Consider the following 18,554-nt stretch of genomic DNA (forward strand, 5'->3'; position numbering starts at 1 on the left):
ACTCAAAAGTAACATACTGTACACTGCATGGTACGTTTAAATACTTAGTGTGTTAGTGTGTGTGTGTGTGTGTGTGTGTGTGTGTGTGTGTGTGTGTGCGAGTAGGATGCTGTGTATGGCTGGAGCAGTGCTGTACCATCATTCTAGTCACATAAAAGAGCATTACATTTGTATTTTTGGGCAATTTCAGCAAACAAAACTCTACTTTTTATGCTGTGTAATTAAAGTAGATGTCATTGTAATGTCCAGGTGTTTGTAGGAAGTGTGTGTGTGTGCTTGTTTGTCCAGTGCCGCAGTGTTTCACTTGTGTAGATCCCAATATTTGTGTGTACATGTCACAGGGCTCCTGCGCAGTGTTCAGTGTTGATTCATAAGTCTAAAATGGGTTTAACAGTTTACAGAATTCCCAGTTTGGTTCGATGGGACACACTGGTGTCACAGTTTGATTTAATGCAGCAAAAAAGTAGAAAGTTCCTTGATGTTTAAAATATTTAATTCATTAAAACTAACATTATAAAGTATATATTTACTTACTTTGAACAATGATGGAGTTTTACCTGAGTAACCCATCTTCTGGGGTGTATTCTTGGCAGCATATAAAACAAAGCAGCTCCGTTGACCAAACCAGTCCAGTGTTTCATCGTTCAAGTCAATTAGACGACTATTGCTATTCAGTGGCCGGCATTTGGGGCAGCTGGTGATTATGTGTTTGTCGTGGATTCCCACATTCACAATGGGCACTGTCCACTAGACTCCTGACGCCTGTCCTCAGGCGGTTGAGGGATGTCCATTGCTGTGTGGTCTTCAATGTAGTGATGGAGCCTTGATGGTTCTGCTGACCGTCACTGGTCCCTTGTCTTGACCCAGGCAGCCTTGGAGGTATCAGATGGTACTGCACGAAGCAGGTCTTGGGTGTGTGTGGTGAAGGGGCACCGGGACTTGAGACACGAGCGCTGTGGTGTCTCTGTAGCGATCTTGTAGAGGAGGTGGGACTCACTTGTCTATGCCTTTCGAGTGAGGGCCAGGGCGAATGCTTCTTGTCTGATCTTTGCTGGAGCGATACCAGCGAGGACAGGCAGATGAAATGAAACAGAAAACAGATTTTTGATTTCATAAATGTATTAAAATTAACATCATAATTTGTGCTTTTGCTTTTTTGTACAAAGCAGTTATGATCTAGCTGAAATGACTTGTTAAGGAATTTTCTAACAGAGCTTGAATACATTAAGCATTTTAATAAAGCCTGCAGGTTCCACTACAGAGTTGGGTCTCATATCCGTGGCTAGAAACGTAACGTTACCAATCGCTGCAGTCATTTGAATTTGAATTTGTTTCAATCACTTGGGAATGATTGCCTAAAATGTTGTGGGAATAACATTAGCTTGTTGCAGTGGCATAAGGTAGTTAAGGTGGGCCATAGTGTGCCTTAGTTACTAGCTGTGAAGTGCACACAGACAGTTTAGGTGTATATATATTTTACCAATGGTGCGTCTCACTGCAGTTTTAATGTTGTATCCCCGTGTCAGTCATGAGAGATTTTGCACCAAAACTAGCTGCTGTAAATTGTATCGTCACGGCAAATGATTTAACTGAGACTTGATACTGGACAACAACACACATATCACCCAGCAGTCTTCAAAAACTACAAAAGAAAATTGGAAATTATTAGTTTAACTGAACAGTTTATGAACAGAAAACCATGATGGAGATGAGTTCCTCTTTGAACCCCATGGGCCCCGGTGCAACTGCACAGTCTGCACTGTCTCTAGCTATATTTACACCCCTGGCTTGTAGCATGTGTGTTGGACACACTGGGGTGATGCCAGTTGACATGTTTAAGTATTCCCACTGGTGTAACCAACCGTCGTGACACAAATGCGACACACCGTTGTTGTTTTTTTACGCACGACTCTCTCTCGCCATCACCTTCATAATTCACAGGAGAACCAAACTGGCTCCAAACGCCAGACCTGTAGGTTATTGGAGGATGTTTCATCTCTGATAAATGGTGTTAATAACCATCTTGCAATGAGCTAGCTTAGCGTAGCTTCCTCCCAGTGTGTCTGACTGGAGTATAATGTGTTGGTTTGGTGGATGGGGGGGGGGGGGCAGACAGCATGTTGCCTGTTGCATTGTGTGGGCTGCCTTGTTAAGAACATTATATTTAACACAGTTTAAGCTGTATTAATATTATTTTCCAAATGTAATAAATGTAAATGTAATTTGGTTTGTGATGCATACCAAACCGAAAGCCTGCTTATTTTATTATATGAAGTGTCTTAAATTAATCTTTCAGACATCTTTAAAAAGCTCAGCTCAGCTCACTCATGTGAAGTGGGATTTTATTAATCTTTTTTTCTGACGTTGCATGGTAAAATGTCAAAATAATATGTAATATATCAAAAAATGCAGAATGCCTCTCGCATTAACACCATGCAGGTCAGGGTGGCAAAATAAAAAACACTCACATTTCATTTCTGGCTGTGATGCTCAGAGCAGAGACTTCACCTTCTGCAAACTGGTTGTCATCGCACCCTGGATCCATGGTGTCCAACCTGGGGGTCCCAGTCCCTATTAGGGGTCACCAAAGCTTCACAGGGGGTCACAGAGAGTGTCTAAAATTAAAAACAGTAGGTCTTTATTGAGGCATTTCATTAATTTCTGTGAAGAAAACTAAATGAATTTGTTGTGTTAAACTTTAGATCATTATTTAAGATATAAACCGCAAAACAATCACACAGGATGCAGCGAAGAACTGAACCCAGGCTGCACTCACAGAGCCTCCACTCTCTGCTCAACAGCCTCACCCAGTTAAACACCAAAGAGCTTATAGAACAATGGCCAAGCGTCAGGAAAAGGAAAACACTGTAGCTGTCAAAAAAGACGCCTATTAAGTATGTATGATTGTTAAAAATGGAAAAAAAATCTGTAATACAGACAGAGAGCTGTATAAAAAGTCTCTTAAAAACCAGGAAATATCATCTCTGATGCCTTTAACAGGAAATAATCCACTCAGAATTCATCCATGTTGCTCGTTTTGCACAAATTGAGTTCAATATTTTGGTCAGTTGTACAGTTTTTCTCTGTAGTTATTGTTATGCACTGAGCATAATATGAAATATCCTTAAAATATGTCACTCAGTCAGGGGTCGTCTGTTTACCCACTGATAGACAATGAGTCCTTGTGAGGGAAAACAATTGAAACCACAGCCCTGGATGACATGAGGAAGTGCAGATTCAGTGAAAATTGGCCGTTAACCAAGATTTCACAACATGAATGCACGTGCAAAAAGTTTTTCAGACTCAGCACGATGAGAGTCAAAGCAGTGGAGTCCCACACGCAGAGTGAGAAACACAAAATTGCAGCGGAAACGATCCATCCAACAGCAGGTACATCCCAGCTCTGTTCTAGCCTCGTCTCCGCCACAAGACAAAAAATGTTTAGTTTACAAAAAACATTTGGGCAAAATTGTCCCCAACCCTACATAATTTATGCCGTCTTAAATTTCATCCTGAGCTGCATTAAGAGGACTTCAAATGTCTTAAATCTAACTTGCTGTACGCTATAGGAGCCCTGATGTCGTCGTATGCATGCAGCCCTGCAGCTGTCTATTTGTGTGATGTAAATGAATACTGTATGAGAGCATGTGTGCATCAATAATATATAAGTGTGTGGTTTATTATTTGCGTGGTTCCCAGTGTAAAACATGTCGTAGCTGATGTAAAGGACGGTGAGTTTCTGGTCTGATCCAGAGAAGCTGATTTTGCTGCTTTTTCTGTCCTTGTTTTGTTTTGTTTCACACCTCGGACCAATTAACAGCCAATCGGGGCCCGTAAACAAAAGTTGCATGACTCACTCGCCGTCTAATGAGCAGTTTCTGAAAACTTGTCAGCCCCTCAGGGTAAAGGTTTTAGCTCAAAGTGTAATTTTTTGCAAAACTTGATGCAATTTTTGCCGTCGCTTCCTGCTCTGCTGTTCTTAAGGTGACTTTTCACCTCATGTTGACTCTCAGTTTGCCCTCAGGTGATGCGATATGTTTACCTGGAGTTGCCTCTGGCTGCCAAAATCAAAACCTGTCACCTGTGGTTGTTTCCTTCTCATGGGAACATATGGGGTTTTTTTGTAACTGCCAAGTTCATCTTTCATTGTTCTTTTCTTATCCATGTGGATGCAACTAAAGAGAAAACAAAGAGATCTGGGTGTGAACTCAGCTTTTGTGTATATTGTGTGTGTGTGTGTGTGTGTGTGTGTGTGTGTGCCACTAAAAGCTGCGCACCCCAGCAACCGTCTCCCTGCAGAGGAGGGTGTGCCCTTTGATATTTTGACATGTTTGGTCGTGTCTCTAATAATCCCACGGCGACTAATGAATGTGTGTCCTGTGTCGCCTCGTTAATAAACGCTGAGACTGAAAACACGAGACAGATCCTCCGCTGATGTGGGTGAACATCTGATTAACACTGTTGATTTGCGGAGTCATTTTTAATTGGGCACAGCCCGGTATTAAACCTGCAGGGTCGCAGGTTGTTGTTTACAGTTCTTTGTCGGTAGAAGGTTGTTTGTTAATATTTTCTGCAGCTTTATATCATAATTTCTTTTGTTCACATGTCCCCACTGAACAGTTTTATATTTATCAACTGTTTAAAGGTCCAGTGTGTGGGACTTAGGGGGATATATTGGCAGAAAAGGAATATAATAAGTGTGTTTTCTTTAGTGTATAATCCTTTGAAATTTAGACGTTTTTGTTACCTCAGAATGAGCCGTTTATATCTACATAGGGAGCAGGTCCTTGTCTGTGGAGATTGTCATGTTGCACCGCCATGTTTCTACAGTAGCCCAGAACGGACAAACCAAACACTGGATCTAGAGAGGGACATTTGCATTTTTTAAGCAGCCACCATAGTTAGAAGCACATCTGCAGTGAGCAGCGTCGGAGTTTCACTGATTTCTCAGTGTTTTTTCTGGTTGAAATCACCTTGTCTTTTTGTTTTGGAGAGGAAGAGACCTCTGCGGATGATTCAGCTCCTGGTAAAAACCTCCTGAACATCTGGATCTTAAGTTATCAGAGAAAAAAGGTGACCTAACATTAGCAGGTGCTGGGCTAATGGCCTGTCTCCAACTTGCCAAACAGCATCGGAGAAACACTGATTTGGACCGTGAAACTACTTTATTCAGTGTTTTTAGCGGTTTTAATCACCTGGTTTGTTTGTTGTGGAGAGGAAGAGACCTCTGCAGAAAATTTGGTTTTTGGTGCGACCCTCATAAACATCGGTAACTGAAGGAATTCTAGGGAGAAGTTTTAGCTGGTTGCATTCTGCAGTTCACTGCTAGACCCCACCAAATCCCCCTAAATCAGGGGCGTCAGACTCATTTTAGTTCATGGGCCACAAACAGCCCAATTTGATCTCAAGATGGCCGGACCAGTAAAACCACTGCACAATGACCTATAAATAACAACCCCTTCAAATTTTCCCTTTTTTGTCCTGTAAAGTTAATTCTGAGACTGTTTATCCATTTGCAAAACAAATGATGAGCACCCTGTGATATCCTCAGAAAAATATCTAACAGTGTGTCTCAGTTTTTCCACATTCAGTCAGTCTACGAATCACTTTCACTGCATGTGACTTATTTCAAAATGTTTCCACTAAAGCAGAAGCTGTTGGAGAAGCAGGATAAGTCCTCCGCAGCCTTATAAACCATTTTAAATCTAGTTCTGTCAGTGCCTCAGCAGCAGGGCTCCACAAATATTGTTTTAAGATAGTAGTCTGATACAGATTGTTTTGTGCTGAAACTGCTGGTCGACAATATTTTGCACAATGTTCACTATCTTTAAATCTGACCAAAGTAAGTATTCATTGTTATTTCAGAGAGCTGTTTTCTGGTCGGGGTGGAAAAGCCTCTGAGGCAGTAGTTTACATAAAGTATCTGCTCGCTGCTCCTCTTAGCCTTCACAAGTGCATCAATATTAGGTGTGCAAAGTCATCTAGTGGGCTGGATTGGACCTTTTGGAGGACCAGTTCTGGCCCCCGGGCTGTATGTTTGACACCCCTGCCCTAAATCTCACACACTTCACCTTTGAGCGACAATGGTTTTTAGATTTTGGACTAAAAAACAGAAACAAATCTTTATTATACATGCTATGTTTGTTTTTTTACAGCTCTTTATTCAGTGTTTAAATACAGAAAAATTGCAGTTTGTACCATAAAAACATATTTTATAGCCGTCCACATAAAAGTACACTATATGTCCAAAAGTGTATGTCATATTCGGGACTGTTTCTCATGTTTTGCACGCCTTTTTGTTTAAGTTAGAGGAAATTTTAGACACACAAAAACAAGTTATTCTTTCAGGTTTGTGTTTGGGTGTCCACACACTTTTGGTCTTGTATTCTATTCTAGTGTTGTATTTCTTCCTTTTAAATGTCTGTGTGGATTTTTAGTTTTAAGTGCAGACAGATTGGCCAGGATGGTGCGTTCATGTGCCGTTACACAGACTGCAAATAAAGACGTCCTTCATCAGAAATACAGGCTTGTGAACGCAACTTTGTCTGAGTGTTGAAACTCTCCACCTGTGGAAATACTGAACATGAATCTGCTGCTGCGGAGCCAAGAACATCCTGATATATAATAGCCCCAATCACATCCTGTTGCTTCCTGTGAACTTGATTAGCTTGTTGTTCATGTTTTCCGAGGAGCGCCTGAGGTGATGTCGTTGTATGTAACGTGCTCTAACAATAATATTGAACCATGTTTGATACTCTGCTGTGCCGTCAGCGTGAGAGGCTTCTCCCTGTCGTTCTCACAGACAGCTCGGTGTCTCTCGGCTGATTGTGTTTCACGCGGCCTGGATTCTTCTTCTGGGGTCAAATGAAGTCACTCATTCCTCCTGCTGTCAGTCTGCAGTTGTATTATGGTCTGGCTGGGTGAAATGGTTGAAATAAAGTCAGGACACGTCGTCGTAAAGATTTGTTTTATGCAGTATTAAAGAGAAACCGCCAGGCTGTGAAAACACTTGTATAAAGTCCTCTGTGGCTGCGGAGGAGCTTTGTCAAGTCTGATGAAGTCATGGTGAAGTCATCTGGGTTATCTCAGCTCGCGCTCAGAGATGACAAATTTATTACACACAGCCTGTGTTACAAACTGCCAGTGTGTGTTTACCAGGGAAGATGATGTTACTGGGTGCATTATGGGGAGTGTAGTGCTCTTTTTGATGGTGCAAGACCTGTACTAGGGACTAAAAAAATGTGTATTTTTCTAGCAGCAATACCACTACTAATAACAATGATCTTTATTTATAAAGCACTTTTCTAAAGAATTACAAACAGCTTTGCATGTCAGTAATCAAAACAGACAAGACATGAAAGCAGCAACTTTTAGAAGAACTGATGAAAACACTTCAGTGTATAGAAACTGAAGAAATAAAGGACAATTTAAGTGAATTAGAAAATCAAATAAAGTCAGGAAAGGCTCTCCGATAAAAATCTGTTTTAAGAAGGGACTTAAAAGAGATCACTGCCTCTGCCGACCTGATTTCCTCGGGCAGATCTCAGAGCCTCAGGGCCCTGACAGCAAATGCTCTGTCTGCTTTGGTTTATAGCTGGGCCTCTGGAACAGACAAAAGACCTCTGCTGCCCGAGGACCGTGAAGTACGTACTGGCATGTATGGCACTAAGAGGTCAGAGATGTAACTGGGAGAGAGACCATGAAGAGCCTTAAAAGTAATCAGTAAAAATCTTAAAAGTGTTTTTGTTTAATACATAGGTCATTATATCTGAAATTGCATGTTAAAGGGAAATTTCGGTTTATTTCAACCTGTCTCCTATCGTCCTAATTAGTTTCAAGTGACTAGTGACATAAAAATCATAGTTAGCATGTTAGCCGTTAGCCTAGATACAGCTGGAGCGCATAGTAGCGTCAGACCTGTTAAGATGTAAGTGAACGGGCAACCTTCAAGTGCAAAGTTAGTCCACTAAACAAGCTTTTTTCCCACAAAGACCGCCTCATATCGTTAGGATAAATGTCAGGGAACATATAGAAAACGACATGTAAACGTGTTGTCTTACCTTACCGGTGTGCTGCCATGTTTGTTTACCATCTAGCTCTGCTTTCCAAAGCGCAGCTGAAATATATCTCGCCAGCTCTAGATAAAGCCCAGCTGGATACTACTCCAGGTGGAGGTGTCTCGTCCTCGGTCACATCCAGACCTTGAAAATAAGGCTGCAACCGGTCCCATTCCTTGCAACAGAGGCATTCCTCTTCTGTGGGCACTGGGGCACAGCATTCACAGGTACACCACCAATCTCCAGAGCTACGCAGCCTTGCAGCAGCCATTCCTCCTCTCTCGTCCTCTACCTGTTGCGCCTCTCTCTCCTCCATTCCTCCAATTTCACCTTCAGTGTATTCTGGCTCAAATAAATAAGGGCGGCCATCAAACTCTGCAAAATCAAATTCCTCCTCCACAAAGTCAAAGTCTGGCAAAAAGTCAGCCATTATTCTATAAATCTTTCATAAAATAAATGAAGGAACTTTTCAGGCTACTGTCCAGTTCTGCCTTCCAGCTGTTGCTGCTTGTTCTCGCGATATTTCGGCCGCACTTTGGAAAGCAGAGCTAAATGGTAAACAGACATGGCAGCACACCGGTAAGGTAAGACAACACGTTTACATGTCGTTTTCTGTATGTTCTCTGACATTTATCCTAACGATATGAGGCCGTCTTTGTGGGAAAAAAGCTTGTTTAGTGGACTAACTTTGCACTTGAAGGTTGCCCGTTCAATTACGTTTTAACAGGTCTGACGCTACTATGCGCCCCGGCTGTATCTAGGCTAACGGCTAACATGCTAACTATTATTTTTATGTCACTAGTCACTTGAAACAAATTTAGGACGATAGGAGACAGGTTGAAATAAACCGAAATTTCCCTTTAAAGGTTCTGCGGACCCACACAGGTATAGATGCTACAGGTGTGCTTCCATCCACCTGCTTATAAAATAAATGAGTGAAAACACTGAGAATAAGAGAAAAAGAACAAACAGTTATTATAGCAAAAAAAAAAAAATATATAGGCCTGATGTATCAATAAATGCAAAATGTGACAAAGTGCACTGGAAACAGGCTTGGCAAATATGTCATGACGTACATGAAACATGTGACTTAAACATCGACTGAAGAGCCAAAAACATTAGATCTGTGCAAAGCGACAAGGAGACTGTGAAAACACATGAACCAGAAATGTCGTGTTTCCATCCATTGATTTGATGTTAGACTGGAGCTCTTTAACTACACCATCTTGTTGTAGCCTCTTCTTCTGCTGTGGTTTAATGGGTTGGCCTATATTTTATCTGCAAGCGCACGTCACACACTGAGCGAGCCGCCTGTTAATGACGCTGTGGGCTAATGGGCATGTAGCTACTTCCATGTTTCAGATGATACGTCATGTTTGTAGTCGACCAATGAAGATGAGTTTACATATCACCTTGGGTTCGTCCTTCACCTTCTCAAAATGATCCCACACTTTGGATTTCCTGCCCGACATGTTATTAACTAGCCTGTGGAATAACCGCAGGTACCAGCCCTGGAAATTAACCTGAAAGTAAAGTAAAGTCACGCATGGTCCAGTCATATAGGTTTGGATTCATTTTGACAAGGTGCAGCTCCTAATGGAGTTTTTTTCTGCGACTAAGCCAATGAAATCTTGCCAACTAATGACCTTTCTGGTTGACTAATGTTTGGTCGACTATTTGGGGGCAGCCCTAGCTTGTAGTGACTAAAGCAGTGTTTTTATGGGATGTTTTGGCACCCGCAGCCGTTCTTGGACAAGAATAGTGGGATTACTTTAATAGTGAAAAAAGACTACAGTGCATGAGACATGATAGATTAATTAATAATTAACCAAAGCCATTAAATTTCCTTAACCTTATCCAAAGTGTGGGGCCTTTAAATACTTCTTGGTGAAGTATAATGTCAAACAAAACCTCCTCACTTTTCCTCTTAAAATAAAATGTTATAATATTGAACTCAGTATTTATATCAACATAATTATTCACAGTTTCTTATTTATATCATGGTTGTTCTTATGTCACTCTGAGGTCAGGGTGTGATATTGTTTATTTGGCTTTGTCATTTCCTGTCAGAACATTGCATGGGTTTGATGAGTTCACATCATTACTCAGCTCGTGGTAACAGAGGGAAGTGTTAGAAATATAAAAATGCAGTTAATGCAGCAGTTGTTAGAGACTTAAAACTTAAAAGTTAAAAGCCGTGAGCTTTGCCAGACACAACAGTTGTCTACGAAGCAGGTCTGAAAACACGAAGGTGCAGAGATGTGAGTGCTCGTTGACAGCCAGCGATGGTAAAGAGTTTAACAGCAGCCAAATGTTCTCAGCTGCCAAGTGGTCAGACTGTCAAACTGTCAGTCGGCTCTAAAGGAAATGAATGAATGTCTGCAGACTTGTTGATAATGTTCTCTGTGAAGTGTCGATGCTGTGAGGAAGTATTTTATCAGAGTGTTAACACTGACACAGTTTTCAGCAAACAAGTGAAGTATTTTATTGCATCAATCAACGATTTTTAGGGATTGAATGAGCAGTCGTGTTTTAATTTGCTGCACAATTACACTCCCGCTCACCCGCTGTTCAGGTTTAATGTTGTTTTGAAGTACAACAATATGCAGATTTTTGTCCTCAGGCAGTTTTAGTGTACTGTCAGTCCCCTCACTCCTCGCTCCCACTCGGTCCCTGATGCCTCCACAGATGATCTGATGCTGATCTGAGTCATTGAACAGAAAAACAAGGTTCAGCTGCAGGCAGACAGTCACAACAGGCAACCAAGTCTAAAGGGGCTTAAAGTCCAGAAAGGGCAGTGAAGGGTCAATAAACAAGGCAGGCAGGATAACTAGACAGAGGGCCGGGGGCTTGGAGAGCACAACAGAATATTTGGCAGGGAACAATGGCTCAAGGGCAGGTATGTGTACAGCAGAGAACTGACGGGGGATTTGGGAACCGGTGTGCAGGCGGATGTGGAGGTGATGTGGAAAGATCAGAACACGCTGGGGACAGCTGCTGGACAGGGAGGAAGGGAGGAAGAGGGTATTAGTTACTTGACATTTAGCGTCGCTATTGTCTCTCATTGTTTCTTCCTGTTCTTGTTTCTTTGACTCACAGGAAGCTGGTTAAAGTTCAAAGCAAAGTAGATGTGTAGCATTATTTTTGATCAAATCCAAGCTGGCTACCAAGGACGTTAGACGATATATGGATATATGGTTGTGGTATCAGTTGACCAAAATGCAATGTCAGGACCATAAACTGTATATAATAGTGAACGTATCTACCGTGACGTCACCCACTGGTTTCAGCAAGTTCAGCCATCGCCATCTTGGTTTTTTGGAGCCAGAAGTGACCATTTTTGGGCGAGAGGGTGGATCTGACTCACAGACTTTAGCAAACCCAACAGACAGCGTGTCACTCAAGTGGCTCGGCCCTAAATAATGCGTAACTTTAAGCCTTAATCAAATGTAAACAAATGAGTTACAAAAAATTCACCCCCTGTACAGTTGTCATGAACGCTAAAATTAGCTATGGACGGTTTAATTGCTTTTCTGCTGCTAGGGCAACAACTTTGGTCCCTGTTTACTTCCTGTCAGCTTCTGCATTAACATACATTCAAACAGGAATACAAAGGGACCCATGTAGAGTGTTCATGTTGTCCAGTTTGAAACGGTCTATAGAGACCAAAACTGTTTTTTGGAGCCAGCCTCAAGTGGCCATTCAAGGAATTGCAGTTTTTTTGTACTTCTGCATTGGCTTCATTTTTCAGTCCCGGAGGCTGCCGCTCAGTCAGGATGTCTAATACCAACGTCAATTAGAATACTGACGACAGATAACATTGTTTTGTTGGGTTTAAATTGTGTTCTTCTCTGAATGAAAACTTTTAGTTGTAAGGTATGGAGGACAAAACCCAATGTCTGCAAAACATCATAACATCCACATAATGTGAAATTCTGCCATTGTTAGATTTTTATTCCAACGAAAACTTAATGTCTTTCTGAATTTATATTGACGTCTGGTGCCAGGTGGGATACAGTACAGGCCAAAAGTTTGGACACACCTTCTCATTCAATGCGTTTTCTTTATTTTCATGACTATTTACATTGTAGATTCTCACTGAAGGCATCAAAACTATGAATGAACACATGTGGAGTTATGTACTTAACAAAAAAGGTGAAATAACTGAAAACATGTTTTATATTCTAGTTTCTTCAAAATAGCCACCCTTTGCTCTGATTACTGCTTTGCACACTCTTGGCATTCTCTCCATGAGCTTCAAGAGGTAGTCACCTGAAATGGTTTTCCAACAGTCTTGAAGGAGTTCCCAGAGGTGTTTAGCACTTGTTGGCCCCTTTGCCTTCACTCTGCGGTCCAGCTCACCCCAAACCATCTCCATTGGGTTCAGGTCCGGTGACTGTGGAGGCCAGGTCATCTGCCGCAGCACTCCATCACTCTCCTTCTTGGTCAAATAGCCCTTACACAGCCTGGAGGTGTGTTTGGGGTCATTGTCCTGTTGAAAAATAAATGATAGTTCAACTAAACGCAAACCGGATGGGATGGCATGTCGCTGCAGGATGCTGTGGTAGCCATGCTGGTTCAGTGTGCCTTCAATTTTGAATAAATCCCCAACAGTGTCACCAGCAAAACACCCCACACCATCACACCTCCTCCTCCATGCTTCACAGTGGGAACCAGGCATGTGGAATCCATCCGTTCACCTTTTCTGCGTCTCACAAAGACACGGCGGTTGGAACCAAAGATCTCAAATTTGGACTCATCAGACCAAAGCACAGATTTCCACTGGTCTAATGTCCATTCCTTGTGTTTCTTGGCCCAAACAAATCTCTTCTGCTTGCTGCCTCTCCTTAGCAGTGGTTTCCTAGCAGCTATTTGACCATGAAGGCCTGATTGGCGCAGTCTCCTCTTAACAGTTGTTCTAGAGATGGGTCTGCTGCTAGAACTCTGTGTGGCATTCATCTGGTCTCTGATCTGAGCTGCTGTTAACTTGCGATTTCTGAGGCTGGTGACTCGGATGAACTTATCCTCAGAAGCAGAGGTGACTCTTGGTCTTCCTTTCCTGGGTCGGTCCTCATGTGTGCCAGTTTCAGTTGTAGCGCTTGATGGTTTTGCGACTCCACTTGGGGACACATTTAAAGTTTTGCAATTTTCGGACTGACTGACCTTCATTTCTTAAAGTAATGATGGCCACTGGTTTTTCTTTAGTTAGCTGATTGGTTCTTGCCATAATATGAATTTTAACAGTTGTCCAATAGGGCTGTCGGCTGTGTATTAACCTGACTTCTGCACAACACAACTGATGGTCCCAACCCCATTGATAAAGCAAGAAATTCCACTAATTAACCCTGATAAGGCACACCTGTGAAGTGGAAACCATTTCAGGTGACTACCTCTTGAAGCTCATGGAGAGAATGCCAAGAGTGTGCAAAGCAGTAATCAGAGCAAAGGGTGGCTATTTTGAAGAAACTAGAATATAAAACATGTTTTCAGTTATTTCACCTTTTTTTGTTAAGTACATAACTCCACATGTGTTCATTCATAGTTTTGATGCCTTCAGTGAGAATCTACAATGTAAATAGTCATGAAAATAAAGAAAACGCATTGAATGAGAAGGTGTGTCCAAACTTTTGGCCTGTACTGTATGTCTTATGCTGATCGTCACTTATACATCAGTATCTGTATCTGTTGTTTAGAGTTTGTCACTTCCTGGAAAACAAAAAGAAAGTTGATGACTCATCCTGCAGCTGTGGACGATATTAATTTTGCGTCTACTGAGAAGCTTTCTACTATTGACACAAGCTTACAATAAGGATGCATCAGCTCCATCTTGGGGATGACCCTACATCTCTTCTTCATCAGCAGCACTGCCAGCTTAGGATCTCACCTTGAACATGTCTGGCCTCACTTCAAAAATGACTTCATCGTGGTTTTCTTCTTCCTTCACCTCATGCCTGTAGTATTCGTCAGTAAGATGCACAGGTATAGGCGATGGTGATGGCAAAAGGCCCTTGACAACAGAGAGCAGGCTGTCCTCATGACTGTTCTTAACGTTGAGTTAGTAGCTAGTCCCACCGTCAGCCATGTCTGCTACTGTGGATAGTAACTGCCAAGAACTTAGACAGACTTTGGTAATTTTAGAGAAGAAAACAAAACATTACCCTCTTCCTGTTTTGGTTGATTCACTTCCTTTGTGCCATAAATTGAGGTTTTATTTTGCGCTAGATCATACCCGCTGGCAGAAAGACTTGTGAAAGTGAAGCTGAAAGATAACCAATCTAAACACTGATGGTATCGTTACTGTATAGCCAATGCATTGTGCGATCAATATTTGCTTCATATTGATAAGTAAAGGTATGCTATGCAGGAATTGTGTGTAACTGTTTCTAAACAACAGAAGTAAAAGTAATAGCCGACATCAGATTCACTCCCATTCGCTCTATTTGTGTTTTCTATGTGTTGTATCCACAATCCTAGTAGCTTTTCTTGGATGCATATGGTCTGGCACCTGGACATTACCTTTATATAAACTCCTGACCTCACCTGCACCATGTGCCCAGAAATATCCGCAACACAACAAAGAAGAACAATCTGATAATTCAGACAGAGAGGCAAAGTCTCTGCAGATGAATAAACCCCCCCGCACACTTCTAGTGGGTCAAAGGTGATGATAGAGAGGGATTACTTTAGTATGAGTCTATACATTGCTTTTTCTAACCAAAATCCTGCACACCTTTAAAGCAAGAAAACTTGCTGACAGAAACATCTCCCTTGAAAGACACAAAATAAAGAAACAACAAACAGCCATTCAAATGAATAAAATGAAAAGGTGAAACTTGGTTTGAAAACAGATTCTTATTAATGTTGTGGAACAATCCAAAAAAGTAATCTTTATTACGGTATGATTTTCTAAACAAAGAGAGGCTGGTTAATGTCTTCCTCAGCCTAGGCGACGGTTGTCAGGCTGCCTCTCCCAGTGATCTCCCAGTGAACATGAGAAAGCATTTTTAAATGCCAGGACCTCAGAGGAGCACCTGAATGGCTCTGCTGGCTGAAATAATGTCAGGGAATAAATCCAGACGCTGTTAGAGGCAGCTCAGACCGCCTTCACTGGGTGTGAATGGGAAGCTTCTTCTTTTCTTTGTCCGTTACTGGGAAACTCTCTCATGGGGTTTATTTCCCAGTGCAGCAGGAACTGGGCATATAAGAGGAAAAAATAAAAATTCGCCTGTGATGGTTGGGTTGTTTGTTTCAAGTCAGCCAAAGCAATTTTCTCTTCACCTGCATCGTGTTCTATTCTATTTATTGATTTTTCTTCTATTTTCCAGAAGGCTTTTGAACCTCAGCCAGTCGTTTCAAAACTTTTTAAAGCTCTGCAACCCTTCATATTGATTTATTTTGTCATGGCCCCTCCAAATGTGCACTCTGCTTTGTTTGTTTGGTTTGTGCAGTTCCTTTAGGCTGGTAGGAAAACTGTCAATCAAGCGCTTATATGGACAAAACATAAAAACTGAGATCGCCTGAATAGGAGCGCATCGGTCCACTTTAGATTTGGCTCTGGTGGGGTTTGTTTTTTACGATTGTAGATATGTGACGTGACTAGTTGAACAGAACAGGAGTACAACTTTGAAACCACTTGAATAAGTTGTCTTGGTCCTTGGGTTTCTTCCTTGGCAGGAACCTGTTTTTGTGCCTCTGTGCTGGCAACAGCCCTGGACGGATGCATTTTGTTTTCCGATTGTTGATCCGTGCTTATGTCCGTGCCATTCTCTTGATCAAAATGTCTCAAGATCGCCATGAAGTAATTTCTTAGTATTTTGCACTCCTAACGGTTCCAGAAAACGGTGGATTGCCCCCTCTGGGTTGGGAGAGAGTTACTGCCCCAAGCGGGGGAGTTCAAGTATCTCAAGGTCTTGTTCATGAGTGAAGGTAGAGTGGAGTGTGAGATGAATCAGCAGTTTGGTGCAGCATCTGCAGTGATGCGGACGCTGTGTAAGACTCGTGGTGAAGAGAGAGCTGAGCCAGAAGATAAAGCTTTCGATTTACTTGTCCATCTACGTCCCAACCCTCAGCTATGGTCATGAGTTCTGGGTAGTGACCGAAAGAATGAGGTCATGGATACAAGTGGCCGAAATGAGCTTCCTCCGTGGGGTGGCTGGGCTCAGCCATAGAGATAGGGTAGAGAGCTTGGGGGCTCGGAGTAGAGCCGCTGCTCCTTCGTGTCGACAGGGGTCAGTTGAGGTGGTTCGGGCATCTGGTCGAGATGCCCCCTGGGCGCCTCCAGTAAGGGGTGGTACAGGCACGTTCCACTGGTAGGCCCCAGGGCAGACCCAGAACACGCTGGAGGGATTACATATCTCATCTGGCTTGGGAACGCCTTGGAAGCTGAAAAGTGTCGCTGGGGAGAGGGATGTCTGGAATACTTTGCTCAGCCTGCTGCAATGAACTGATTCGATTTTGGTGGTCAAAGGTCAAGGTAACTGTGACCTTGCCTCTGTTTCATTCTCATGAACACGATATTTCAATAAGGTGTCGATAGCCGTGGCTGGAAGGATTATGTTTTCAGGCTGTCCATCCCATTCTCGTGAAGGCAATATCTTAGGAACTTCTTTAGGTAATTTCTTCATATTTGGCACAAACGTCCACTTGGACTCAGGAATAAACTGATTGGAATTTGGTTTTGAAAGATAAAGGTCACTGTGGCCTCACAAAACATATTTTGGGCCATAACTCAAGAATTAATTTGCTAATTATGACAAAATTTCACAGAAATGTTTACTAGGATAAAATAATGAAGTGATGACATTTTATTTACAAAAGTTCAGCTTCACTGTGACATCATAATGTTATGCAATAACACTGCCTTTCTGGACATTATTCAACATCATAAATCAGGAACAGAAACTAAACTGGTGACCCTAAATCTTGGGTATCAACCTTGAGACTGTGCTGATTGTATAGATCTTCTGTGCTTCCAGGGGAAGATATATGTGAAGCATCCGTTTTTTCACAGACCTGAATGTAAACTGTAACCGTAACTTGTCTGGTTCGCAGAGACATGCAGGCGGAAATACTAGTTTTATTTGGCACAGAACATAAATGATTAATTGCATAAGTCAGGTGTAGTCATGCTTCAGAAGGTGTTACCTGGTAAAGCTGTGGAGCAGGTCGACTTCTGATAATATCTCTCAGCATACAGCCTGGGGATGAGTGTAGTTTCCTTCTTCAGTTAATCAGGGAAGTCCCTTTGAGTTCCATGCCTCATCATTGGCTTTCATTTTCTGTTTGAGGGTTATAAAGTGTGTGAACACCACAGAGATGCAGTGCTGCTGTTGTTGTGGCACTATTCGAAGAGGTTTCACCTTACCTTTGACAGACAAGCCGACATGCTGAGCTACTGGAAACCTTTTTTCTTTTTCCCAGCATAAGTTAATTTTTTCTAGTGTTGTTCCTTGCGTTGTTGACACAGCTGGTAAAGTCAATATGCATGAGCAGAGCGTCGGCAGGGGGTTCGGCCAATCTGGGACGAGGGGAGTGGGAGCCCTGGAGGCTCGTTGATGGGTTTTTTGCTCCGGGATTATTTGGATCCTGAGATTTCTGGTGTGGCTCTGAGGGAAGTCGGGATGTTGTGCTGGAGGCGGTGGACCTGCGGAGTGCTGGTCAGGACAGGTGTCTACTGGGACGGCGAGGATTATTACGGGACAGTCAGGAGAGCAGGCAGAGAGGTTGGATTTATGTTTTCTTTTATTCTCAGGCATATATCTGCTGCTTTAGTGTCTCTCTGAGGACACGTCGATAAGGACTGAACTCGTGACTCTACTGTCAGTGAAAATTTCTGTAACCAAAAGGTCACCCCACTCTTACCGATGTGATCCAGGCTTCAGCTCTCATACTGATTGGTAAACCATGTTAGGATAGCATTTATCTGCCGATAAATTTGCAATTCTAATTTAATTCTAAAGTCCACTTTTAATTTATTTGGTTGATGAGATGATTGCACAGATAAGATTAAGATTATTTTCCATCATAAAAATCTAGTTGGTGATTAATCTGAAGCACTTTTCTTTCTCCTTAAAATACTTTCTATCTTATCTCGTCTTTTCAGAATTAGTGCTTCAGTATGTATTCACAGTTTGATGGAAATACTGTCATATGTACGGGCTGTCCAGTGTCCATGGGGCCTCGTGGTTAAAATGAACACCATGAAAATGCAATGTTTGCATTGAGCTGTTGCATGCCATATGCCTCTCTTTGTCCCCAAAGTTTATGTTGCTGTATTCAAGAAAATCATCATGTCTGAAAGATGATGTGTTTTTAAAGATAGAACTGATGTAGGTCGTCATTTCAAACATTATTTGGCAGGCTTGAGACATGGACTCAGGTTGGACTTAAACCAGAAAATTTCACCTTGAGACTTGGCTAAAGCCGACTGAGACTACATGAATTTTTGGCAGATTTATCTCTGACTCATCCCTCCTGACAATTGGTGGAGAAATCTGG

The 18,554-nt window shown here is 42.1% G+C and overlaps 1 protein-coding gene and 1 long non-coding RNA gene across 5 annotated transcripts in view; one reads left to right on the forward strand and one right to left on the reverse strand.

Moving 5' to 3' along the window:
* ralgds (ral guanine nucleotide dissociation stimulator) overlaps positions 1 to 18,554 on the forward strand; it is a 102,174-nt gene that overhangs the window by 19,118 nt on the left and 64,502 nt on the right. Inside the window, exon 1 of one of the 4 annotated variants that reach the window (XM_049579583.1) lies at positions 17,552 to 17,779. The exons of the other annotated variants lie outside the window; for them this stretch is intronic. Coding sequence (XP_049435540.1) covers positions 17,612 to 17,779 — 168 coding nt within the window. The 5' untranslated portion in view covers positions 17,552 to 17,611. Of the gene's footprint in view, positions 1 to 17,551; positions 17,780 to 18,554 lie in introns of those variants that run through there. 4 annotated transcript variants of the gene reach the window in all.
* Positions 77 to 17,465, reverse strand: LOC125890810 (uncharacterized). The gene is made up of 4 exons (XR_007449583.1): positions 17,422 to 17,465; positions 17,202 to 17,335; positions 2,469 to 2,615; positions 77 to 1,051 (listed from the first exon to the last, which is right to left on the reverse strand). It is a non-coding gene; the product is annotated as an uncharacterized LOC125890810 (long non-coding RNA).

Source organism: Epinephelus fuscoguttatus, linkage group LG6 (genome assembly GCF_011397635.1).
Source record: "Epinephelus fuscoguttatus linkage group LG6, E.fuscoguttatus.final_Chr_v1".
NCBI classification, from domain to species: Eukaryota; Metazoa; Chordata; class Actinopteri; order Perciformes; family Serranidae; genus Epinephelus; species Epinephelus fuscoguttatus.